Below are 12,538 nucleotides of genomic sequence, written 5' to 3' on the forward strand. Positions count from 1 at the left end.
AGTGAATTTTGGGAATGATGAGGGCAACAAATGTATAGATGTGCTTTACACAATTGATCTATGTATTGTGATGAATTGTATGAGCCCCAATAAATTGATTTTTTAAAAAATCACTTTCCTTTAAGGCCAAAAAAAGTTGTTGCTGTTGCTTTTTATGTCCATAAAATATTCACCTAAATGCGTACTTTCTAGCTTACAGAAAGCATTATTAAAAGCATGATAAAAAGTAAAAGTAAGAAGTTCCACATCTAACCCACCTTGCCCCTTTAAGAGAAACACATTTTAACTCCTCTAGCTGCCCACGTCTTGCTATTTCTCCCCTTATTTTTCAATAACGAGAGACTGATAGTTCTTCCTTTAATCATGTTAAATGTTGCCTTTGGACTTATTACGGTAACTGAAGGGTTACATCACCTCCCTCTCCCTCATCCTTTCAAACAGCTAATCCTTCTTCTTCGGAGTCATCAGGGTCACTAACGTGCCCAGACACATGATTCCTCAACTGCAGAGCAGCCTATTGGACCTCAACTGGGAAGGCCCGAGCAGCTTTGCGCAAGTCTACAAAAGAGAACCTAGTATAGATGTGGGGTTATATGTAAACTTCACCGAGTAGCCAAATTCATAAATACTGACTTGTGGACACTGAGAACTGTTTCTCTTAATTTCTGGTAAAATCCATGATCATCTTCTGTCAAGTACATCCTGACTCCTGGCCACCCTCTGTGTGTCACAGCAGAGCTGTCCTTCACAGGGTTTCAATGCTGGGATCTTGTGGAAGCAGACTGGCAGGCATGCCTTCCACCTGGCCTCTGCATGGACTTAAACCACCAACCTTTCCGGTTTTCCTGGGCTGAACCCTATGGGACACCTGCGGACTATGGGGCATACCCATAAAATGGGTATCAAAACTTCAGTGACACCATGCCAAGTGTTGACAATGATGTAGGGCAACTGGACAGGTCAGAATCCATTAACAAAAGATGTACATATGATAGATACATATATGCATTTCAATGTGAAATATGAGGTGGCATTCATAAAAGGGGTATAGTGGGCATGGAGAGCTAGTCACGTGTTCATCATACTTTGGAGGGGTTTCTGAAATATCAAGTTAGACACAGGTTTTTGTTTTTAAATACAAATTTAAGTACATTTTAACCAAGAATAGCCTTTAAACAAAGACGCAGAAAATAAAACGCGAATTGGGGGCATTTCAGCTCTAGCCTAACGGAATAATCTATATTTTAAAAGTTTAAGTAAGTCAATTTTGCTATCGTCTTTTAAAAACCAGAAAAGACTGGACTTTTCTGTTGTCATTCTCCTCTCTTCCGGGTTACTTCCACTTCTAAACAAACATCTGGAAGGGCTTGGGGACATCACACAATTCTCTCTCCAAGGCATGGTCCGTGTTTCAGTTTAGCTGGTCCAGACTAATCAGCTCCAGAGGCTAAGCCTACTGTAAAGAAAAGCCAGTATTGCTTTACTAGTGCCCCCTTCAGCACAGCCAGCAGAGCAGAAGTATACATATGGCTGTGTCAAACAAGATCAATACAAAGGAAAAGACTGTGAAAACAGGACAGCAAATGTTCACTAGACACTACTTCTTTTTCAGGATAACTAGGAAAATCCTCACAACGGGGCCAAAAGCTGTATCGCAATAAACGGAGGAAGCATTGAAGTTCACGAAGGTTTTGTTTCACTTGGCTGCATAACAGACTCCATAGAAACAGCCGTCAAGAAATCAAACCGTGGGTTGCATTGGGCAAATCTGCTACCTAAAATTTCTTTAAAGTACTAAAATCGGCCCTTTTAGAATAGTAGGTTGGGGAAATGGCAAGGGAGAGCTGATATCAAGGACTTTAGGGGGAAGAAAATGTTTTGAAACTGATTTGGGTTGCAACACTGCTTGATGTGATTGAACTATGGAATGGTATGATGTCTGGATTAGCTCCTAATAAGATGGTTGGGGAAAAAATTTAAAAATAATAAAAAAAGAGAAGATTTCCTAGGAGTATAAAAGTTAAAAGTTCTGCAGCTAATTCATCTATCAGCTTTACAGGGGCAAGACATGGCAATCTGTTTTCATAAAAAATATCTAGAATTGAATATGGTGACAATTCCTTGATACGATTGCATTATTGAGTTGTATGCCATGTGCATGAAGTGCTAATAAAACTGTTAAAAGGATTTTTGACAAGAAAAAAACAAAAAAATGGTCCTTTTAAGATTAAGGTGCACCTCATCCAAGTCATAGCATTTTCAAGAACCTCACACACATGTTGAAGTCGGACAATGATTTAAAAAGGCCAAAAAAGGCCTTTTAGTTATGGTGTTGGTGAAAAATATTAATCTGCCAGAAGAAGAAAGAAACATATTTTAAGAAGTACAGCAAAAATGTTTCTTAAAAGCAAGGTTGGCAACATTTCATTTCATGCTTTTAGCCATGTTTTAAGAAGGGATTTTGTTAAAACAAAACAAAATCTGGAAAAAGCGATCATGCTTGGGAGAGGGTCAGTGAAAGAGAGGAAGAAACTTAATGCGGCAGACTGACACAATGGCTGCAGAAATGATGGTGGACAAGGATCAGGATGGGCAGTGTGTCCTTCTGTCGGTGCCACCTAACAACGCCCTGGCTCTCATTTCAGGATCCCTGGCCAACTCATGAAATTGCTCCAATATCAAATTTGGGGCTAGTCAGTAACCAGACCAAGATGTAAAGAATCCTCAGTCAAGAATTATCTATGCTTTGCTACTGTTTTTGTTTTGTTTTAATCATTTTATTGGGGCTCATACAACTCATCACAATCCATACATACATCAATTGTGTAAAGCACACTTATACATTTGTTGCCCTCATCATTCTCAAAATTTGCTTTCCGCTTGGGTTCCTGGAATTAGCTCCTCATTTCCCCCTTCCCCCTCCCTCCTCCTCCCTCATGAACCCTTAATAATTTATAAATTATTATTATATCTTATCTTAATGTATTCTTGATTTTATATACTTAAATTCATGGGTCATAAACTGAAGTTCTCTTTCAGGATTCAACACTCAGTATGTTACTAAGCTGATTCCAGGGTATGGCAGTGAATTCACAAGAGTCCCATGGCACTGTAGGTTAAACATTGGGCTAACTGCAAGGTCAGCAGCTCGAAATCACCAGCTGCTGCTCTGAGGGAGAAGGATGAGGCTTTCTACTCTCATAAAGATTTCCAGTCTCATAAACCCCTAAGGGCAGTTTTACTCTGTCCTTCGAGGTTGTGGACAGTTGGTATTGACCACATGGCAGTGAGAGTATTTTTCAGTGCGAAGGCTTTGACTTGCATTCCAAAGCACACCAGTTACCAGTCTCGTTGACAAGGCGCCAGAGTCTAGAAGCTACTCAGAAGCCCAACTTGCAAAACAAGCAGCTGTTCAATAAAATGAAGTAATGTATATTGGATGAGACTATGGAAGAGGAGATTCAAAAGGTAGTACCCTTCACAATAGCCAAGCACAAATTGAAATATCTAGGGATGTAGCTAACAAAAAAACCCAAAAGATTTGTGCAAGGAAAACTACAGAACACTCATACAAGAAACCAAAAGTGACCTCCACAAATGGAAGAATATCCCATGCTCATGGATCGGAAGACTTAATATAGTAAAGATGTCAGTCCTACTCAAGGCACTTATAAGTTTAATGCTATCCCAATACAAATACCAACATCTTTCTTCAAAGAATTGAAAAAACTGACTACCAACTTCACATGGAGAGGGGAAAAGCCCAGAATTATCAGAGAACTCCTCAAGAAAAAGGCCAAAGTCGGAGAGCTTGCTTTACCTGACTTAAGCACCTATTATATAGTCACAGTGGTCAAAACAGTGTGGTACTGGTATAATGACAGATATGTAGACCAATGTAATAGAACTGAAAACCAAGGAATTAAATCATCAGCATCTAGACAACGTATCTTGGATAAGGGCCTCAAAACATATCAAATGGAAAGTGGATGCCCTCTTCAACCAGGGGTGCTGGAAAAAAAGGCTTATCTACCTACGGAAAAAATGAAGGCAGATCATTACTTCACTCCATTCACAAGAATAAATTCAAGGTGGATCACAGATCTTGATGTAAAACTCCAAACGATTAGGGACATTAATGAGGGAATTGGGACAAACCTGAGAACTTTGGTGCAGGGAATACATGGGCTATTGGAAACACAGGAAGCACAAATTGACAAGTGGGACATATCGAAGATAAAACACCTGTGTACATCGAAAGACTTTGCCAAGAGAGTAATAAGAGAGCCCACAGACTGGGAAAACATCTTAAGCAATGACAAATCAGACAAAGGTTTTTTTACTAATAACTACAATAATTTGCTAGCCTACAATAAGAAAAAACAAATAGCCCATTGAAGAGGTGGGCAAAAGACCTGAACAGAAGTTTCACAAGGGCGGAAATCCAAATGGCCAATAAACATATGAGAAAATATTCCTGATCATTTGCCATAAGGGAAATGCAAATTAAAACAATGATGAGATTCCATCTAGCACCCTCAAAGATAGCCCAATTAAAAAAAAAATCAGAAAGCAACAAGTGTTGGAGGGGGTGTGGTGGGATAGGAACTCTCGTCTACTGCTGGTGGACCTGTAGGTATGTACAGCCACTATGGAAATCAATTTGGCAATACCTAAAATGAATGGAATATCAAGCAACCATAAGACCAGCGATCCCCTTCTGGGCATATACCCAGAAGAGGTAAGAAACAGACCACGACCAGACGGCTGCACTCCAATGTTCATCACGGTGCAGTTCACAATTTCAAAGAGTTGGAAACAACCCAATTTTCCATCAACAGATGAGTGGATTGAAAACTTTGTACATACGTACAATGGAGTACTACGCATCCTAAAAAGCAGTGATGAATGCATGAAGCACATGGTCTCAAGGGATGAGTTGGAGGAAATTATGCTAAGTGAAGTAAGCCAAGCACAAAAGGACAAGTACAGCATGAGTCCACTGAGGTAAGCTTAAAAAGCATAGGTGAAAAGCTACTAAATGCATAAATTCCCAGAGTGAGGTGAGGTTCAGGTGCTCTGGTAGAGGTCAGACCCAACCAAGGGATTCATATGGCAGCCAACCAAAAAGGAGAGGGGGGAGACAAGGTTGGTGGGGGAACAGGGTACGAACCCACCCATGGGGAGGGTATTGTTTATGTCTCCACAGGAAAGGGTGAGAGAGACCAGATCTCATCCCTGTGTGCCAAGCCTTGAGGGAAACATATCAGCATGGAGCAGTGAACTAACAGAGGAAGCTGGGACCGGCTTCAATCTCAGCTATCTTAACTCCCTCCCAGAAGAACACACTACAGAGGACAGCATTGAAGATACAACCCTGGAAGAGTGACCGGTCTGCTCAAACCACAGGGGAGCAAACTAAGAGGGAGTGGGGCGGGAAAGAGAGAGAGAGAGAAACACATCCTAGCCCACCATGCATCCAGGGCAACATTCCTGCTCAGAGCAACCAATGTACAGAGAGGACCATAAGGCTGCCTCACCACGAGACACAACCTCCCCTCACTGACCCACAGAACTACAGAGGTCAGCACTGGAGACACAGTGTGGGAATTGTGCCGGTCTGACCCCCACACCCTGGGGCAAAACATAAAGGGCGTGCAACAGAGCAGCAAGGGGAGCAAAGCTACAAAGTTCCTGAGAAGTTCTGAAAACAGACTTCTGACTTGGAAGCAGGACTTGGCACCTCATCAAACCTGATTGGAAAACATTCATAAGGGTCATCAGACAGATCTGGAACTATTTATAGGCTTTTTTTTCAAATCTAGCTATATAAGATAGGCAGGATTGTTTACAATCCTGAGGAGAAAATAAAAGGACCAATGTTTCCAGGGAGACATGGGAGAGGAGGAGGTGGGGGAAAAGGAAGGAGGGCCAACAAACCCAGGGACAAGGGAACAACAAAAGATCTAAAATTGATGGCAAGGAGGTTGTAGAATGCCTGGTAGAATTTGGCCAAGTGCAATGTAGCCAGGAGGAATTACTGAGAGCCGCTTAAAGGTAGATAATAGTGGGACAGGAGAAAAGTAAAAGGAAATAGAGGAAAGAACTAGGAGGCAAAAGACATTTATACAGGCATAAATATAGGCATGTATATAAGTATATTACCAGTCATATATAACGATAGGGATATATATATATATATATTAATTATTAAGGTAGCACACGGACATTGGACCTCTACTCAAGTCCTTCCTCAATGCAAGAACACTTTGTTCTAATAATCCGGCATTCTGTAATGCTCACCTTCCCAACACGATTACTGAAGACAAAATGGGTGCAAACGAAAGCCGAAGGTGCTCTGCTACCAAAAGATATAGCATCTGAGGTCTTAAAGGCTTGAAGATACACAATCAGCTATCTAGCTGAGAAGCAACAAAGCCCACATGGAAAAAGCACACCAGTCTGTGTGATTACGAGGTGTCAATGGGACCAAGTATCAAGCATCAAAGACCCAGAACAAAACATCATGTCAATGTGAATTGCGGGGAGTACAAAGTGGAGACCTAAAGCTGATCTGTAGACAATTGGACATTCCCTTACAGAAGGGTCACAAGGAAGAGATGAGCCATTCAGGGTGCAGTAAAGCACTGATGAAACATTCAACTTTCCTCTAGTTCATTAATATTTCCTCCCCCACCCCCCCACCGCCACACTATCATGACCTCAATTCTACCTTACAAATCTGAATAGACCAGACTATGTACATGGCTACAGATAAGAGCTCACAACACACACACACACACACCTCACAAAACAGGGAATCCAGGACAGATAAACCCCTGAGGACCAATAATGAAAATAGAGATACCAGGAGGGGAAGGGGAAGTTGGAGGGAGAAACGGGGGAATTAACCACAATGATCAATATATAACCACCACCCCCCTCCCAGGGTGATGAACAACAGAAAGGGGGGTGAAGGGAGACAGCAGACAATATAAGATATGAAAATAATAATAATTTATAATTTAGCAAGTGTTCATGAGGGAGAGACGGTGGGGGAGGAGGGGGGAAATGAGGAGATGATATCAAGAGCTCAAGTAGAAAGAAAATGATGATGGCATCATATGTACAAATGTGCTTGACACAATGGATGGATGGATTGTGATAAAAGCTTTAAGAGCCCCAAATAAAATTACTTTTTTTAAATAGAAGAAAAGTAGCGTGTTTAAGAGTAAACAAAGATCATAATCTCAGTTAAAGCATAAAAAGAAACAATATTAAAAGGTCACAGAAATTTTGAGAATGATGAGGGCAACAAATGTATAAGTGTGCTTTACACAATTGATGTATGTATTGTGATGAATTGTATGAGCCCCAATAAAATGATTTTAAAAAATTTAACAGAGTATTTAACCTGATTCAAAGTGCAGTTATAAGAAAATAATAGTTTGATCAGCAACCATTTAGCATAATATGCTAACCATATATAATTAAAATATATACGGTTAGCATATTAACTTGCATTGTCATCGAGCTGATGCTGACTCACAGTGGCCTTATAGGGCAGGAAAGAACTGCTCCCGTGAGTTTCCAAGAGTAGAGAGGTTTGGCTGTTTCCTGAGAGCTGGCTGCTGGCTTTGAACTGCTGACCTTGTGGTTAGCAGCCCAACACATAACCAGTATGCTACCAGGGCTCCTAGCATACAAAAGCCATACATAATTGCTGAACAACTTATTTCACTAAGGCAAGTTTTATTTTGATTTAAAAAATAAAAAGAAAGAAAAACCTGAAAGACAGATACATGCTCAACCAAAATGTAATTTTACTCAAAAAAACCCAAAAAGAACCCTCAAGGACCCGGATTCCTTGATTCATTTTAAACTCAACATATTAAATCAATCTAGCTCAGTGTTGATTAAAGTCCACTTTGAAAAATATTCTGACCTGTTCGATGACATAAAAGGCAAATTCCAACCGCTGTTTCTGGAGCATTGGAATCAGGTGCAGGAAAAAGATGGGAAGGTGTTCGTGGCGATTACGGAAGGGGATGAGAACTGCCACCTGCGAAACAACAGGACACACCTGTTAAGTCAGACCGCAGAGACGCCAGAGGCAAAGACAGAGAGCGAGGCTTACAACGTTCCAGATGGTTCTAATGACCCACTCTGAATGAGTTTTCTCAGCATAGGTGGATCAGTGATCAAAACCAATATAGTCCCATCTTCACGTGAAGCTGACAGACTTTAATTTACAAAGCAAACAGACAGAGGTAAAACCACAGGCCTGATAAGTGTGATAAAAGTCGTTCTTGTGGGGCCGACATCAGGGAATTGGAAAGGCGCAGCGGTCTGAGGTCTGGGGCACAAAGGAAGCTGAAGTTTATGAGTTGGCATTAACTCCCTCACCCTCACTGACGGCGAACCCATGCCGATGCTGACTCGTAGCAGCCCATCGGACAGGGTACAACTGCCCCGTGAGTTTCCGAGACTAACTCTTTACAGGAGTCAAGAGCCCCAGCTTTCTTCCACGGCATAGCTGGTGATTTAGAAATGCTGATCTTGCAGTTACCAGTCCATAACCACTACCAGCCAGGGCTCCTGGCATCAAGTAAGCAAAGGAAAGACGGGGCAGATGAGGGAGGACCCAGGAGTGCAGAGAGAGAGCGACGTGGGAGAGGAGGCTGGGGACATGGACGTGTGCTCTGAAGGCCAAGAGACGGATACTGGCCGTTATCCTATCAAAACCATGGGAAATCTCAGAGATTCAATTAAAGGGTGAGAAAACCCGATTTGGTGGTTGAAAGACTATTTTAAATGCAGTCTGGAGAGCAGACTGAGAGGGTTGGTTCAGGAAAAGTCGTTGGGAAATGCATAATAGAGGTCTGAGCTGATAGTAGCTTGGAGGGATGGATGAGAGGTACCTAAATTTTTGAAACATCAATGAAGCAAAGTACCAGGATTTAGTTATCAACTGAGTATCCGGACTAAGGAAGTTGGATGTGTCAGATACGCGGGGAGTAACTTCTAGTTCTTCAAGGAGGTCATAAATAACAGCCATTCTCATTTCGATATTTAATTTAAAAGAGCCTCCACTTAACTATCTGCTACCTTCCATGTGGCTTATTTGGCGTAAAGATGCTTTTGAGAAACAGTACAGATATGAGCATAGAAGGGACTCAAGTCATAGCTGATTTAAGCAACCCCGCCAAAGAGCAGTATCATAAAACACACACGAAGCTTGATTATTTTACCATAATATTTTCATTTAATTAAAATACATAGCCCCATTTTTATTCTATTTAATACATGTATTTCAGTGGTGCTATTCAGTGAAAATGAAATGGATAGTAAAATTATGTTAGGATGTCAAGGTAACAAAAATGCTTGTGTAAGCAGCACAGGAAACCAAAAAAATTGTCCTTACCTAAATGAAAGAACTTCCTTATGTAAACCAAAACGTGCAAGAAAACCAAACCTATGTAATTTAAAATGATGTCTCAGTATTATCAAGCATCTTACAGGAAGAAATCCAAAATTAACTATACAAGCTAGAGCTCTCTATACTTCGTATTTTACTCTTAGAGTTTTTTGGCAATGTTAATGTTTCTCAGCAATTCTTGATTAGAATAGCTATATTATAATTGTATAATTTCAATAAAAATGGAGATTAAGACAAATAATAGATTTCTTAAAAACACTCCCTGCCATTGGATCAGTTCTGACTCACGGTGACCCTATGTTGTTTACAGGTCATAAATTTCCAAATCATTAGTCTTCAAAGAATAAAAGAGTTGACATATAGCTTATTAGGATATCTATGTTTTACTCTGTATTGTAAAATTTCAAATATAATATAAGATGGTCTTAACAGAAAATCACAGAATAATAAATCTGAAATTTATTAAAATTTCACCTATGCCCCCGTTTTTTTTCATAATGAATGATTAAATGCAAATCCTTGAGAATTCATATGTCTAGGAACTAACCCTACTTCTACAATCAGGGCATGGCATTAGCTATGGTCCACAGAAAACAGAAACATTTACCTGTGTGATTTACTTTTCCAGGATTATAACCCCAAGTCAAAATCCACTGCTGTGCAGTAGATCTGGACTCAAAGTGACCTTCTAAACTCAGTGCCACTGAATCGGTCCCGACTCACAGTGACCATATAGGGCAGAGGAGAACTGCCCCTGTGGGTTTCCAAGGCTGTAAATCTTTACAGGATCAAAAAGCCTCATCTTTTCCCATGGAATAGCTGGTGGGTTCAAAATGCTGATCTTGCAGCAGCTAACAGTGCAACATGTAACCCACTATGCCACCAGGGCTCAAGTGACCCAATAGGGACCTATGAGGTTTCCAAGGCTATAAATCTTTACAGAAGCAGACTGCCTCATCTCTCTACCAAGAAGCCATTAGTGGGTTCAAACCACTGACTTTCTGATTGACCGATGAGTCCTTTATGCTATCAGTGCTCAGGTCAAGGATTATAAATGGGAGAAATTATAAAATGACTATAGGTTTTATTTAAAAAGAGAATAAAAGATGGTTTCGCAAAATTGAAGACAGCTGAATTAAAAAAATTCTACAATTAATATATTTTTAATCCAGATGTGCTAGTTGAGGGGGGAAAAGAACCACTGGGGGCAATGAAGTAGATGCTCTATGTATACATTGATGAGTTCATATTTGGTAAGCGATGAGAGCTGAAGACATGCTCATGTACCAGCCAGCTTCACTTTGGATCCCACGTCCTTTTCATGTGGTTCAAAAGCATCTCCTTGGCTTATGAACCGGAGTTCACAAGATTGCCATGGCAACCAGACAAAAGCATCTGGGACTCATTTGTGGTTACCATGACTACCTATGATGCTGGGAACTCCCTACTCAGTGGGCGCTTTCTACTGGGTATCCCTATCAATGTCAGCTAGTTCAAGGACTTCCCATAGGAGTATCTTGCCAAAGTATTTCAGGGAAAAACTGAAAGGAAATAAAGAAGTTAGATATTCAGAATATGTCCATACTGCTTACCATATCTGAACGACAGTAGTGTGACAACTTCTACAAAATTAAGGGTCAATCTTGCCCTACCTGTTTTTTTTTTTATTCATTTGGCCACAAATTAAAAGCTTATGACATAATGTGAATGTACTCTGATAACAGCTAAGCTGATTAACACATGATCCTTGAGAAGCTACTAAATGGCTACAGTCCATATTAATTAAAGATAATTGACTGAGTGATGAATTGAACATGAACCAATAAAGTCATAGCATACAAAGAAGTATTTAGAATATCAAGAATTTATCTTTTTATTGGTCCTTTTATTTTGTTTAACTTTATAAGGAAATAAAATATTTTAAGTAAAAAAAGAATTTAATGTCTTAGCAAAGTGACTCCGCAAATTCAGAAAGCTATAGTGACTTTTAGTTGCAAGTAAATGTCAAAGTCTTAACAGGAGCGTTACCAGAACATTGAACAAAATGGCTAGAGAAAATTTTTCATCAAAATAAAGCTTGATACTCTCTTGAGCATTCATTTGGTGTCTCTTCTTCTGTCTGTGTAAAGACATGCTCTTTAGTCTGCACCTGACTGGTTAGAAAGAAGAGATCTCGGTGTGCTGTAATCATCTACTTTGACGTTTTAATCGCTTCATGTTAAGGCACACTTTCTTCCATGTGCCCAATTTGGTGCTTGAATCACCCTCCTATTGATACAGCTCCAGTGGGGAGAGAGTATCTTGTCATTATCTTCTGAAAAACAACATTTCATCTTCAGAAATCTCTCCTTCAGCACCTCTTGTTCAAGCAAAATTTTCCCATTTGTTCCCACTTAAAAAACAAACATCAACCTTACTAATTTGTGCACCTTATTTTCTCCAACACATACTATCAAGAAACAATCAAGAAAGTATTTTCCACATAAATTTCCTCCACCATGTCAAGCGCACCATGTGTGACTGTCCCCGAGATGACTGAGTTGGATACTTGGTCATCTTAAGAGGGAATCTTGCTCCTTACCACTGACTAAGACTGAGCCAAACAGAAGCCACCAAACCTCACTGCCCAAAGGTTTTCAGCTTCATCCTCTTCTTCCTCATTTCCAGGACCTAGTTCTCAAATTAAAGTTATATGATTAAAAAATAATCATCATAGAAGGAAAGAAAAATTTAAAAAGCAGGGCCTTGCTTCTCTCTCTTTTGAATCAGGATGTCTGAGGATAGAGTTCAAGAACTTGCATTTTGACCAGAAACTCCACCTAGCTCTGAAACAGCTGGCGAAGGCCCATGCCACACTTCCTCTCTGAGAAAGTAACATCACTAGCTCCTTCCTGGCTCCTTCACCCTCACGGTGTGGAAACAAAGTTGCCGAAGCCCTCAGCCACAACCCAGGCAATGTTTCATAACCAAACCCTTTCAATGACTCAAAAACCCTCACACTTGCCCCCTATCTCCCTTTGAGAAATATGCTTGCCTCTATAAGGTGTTCAACTGGGGCTGACCTCTCCCAGGTAAACCTGCATCAGTCAGGAGTACCTG

General features: G+C 40.4%; 1 protein-coding gene across 1 annotated transcript in view; it reads right to left on the minus strand.

Annotated features, from left to right (window-relative positions):
* Window positions 1-12,538, minus strand: part of B4GALT6 (beta-1,4-galactosyltransferase 6) — a 56,245-nt gene that overhangs the window by 13,567 nt on the left and 30,140 nt on the right. The window contains exon 4 of the mRNA XM_004702931.2: window positions 7,946-8,062. Coding sequence (XP_004702988.1) covers window positions 7,946-8,062 — 117 coding nt within the window. The remainder of the gene's footprint in view (window positions 1-7,945; window positions 8,063-12,538) is intronic.

The sequence above is a fragment of the Echinops telfairi genome, unplaced genomic scaffold (assembly GCF_000313985.2).
Source record: "Echinops telfairi isolate 266 unplaced genomic scaffold, ASM31398v2 ScPeMD7_7400;HRSCAF=8409, whole genome shotgun sequence".
NCBI classification, from domain to species: domain Eukaryota; kingdom Metazoa; phylum Chordata; class Mammalia; order Afrosoricida; family Tenrecidae; genus Echinops; species Echinops telfairi.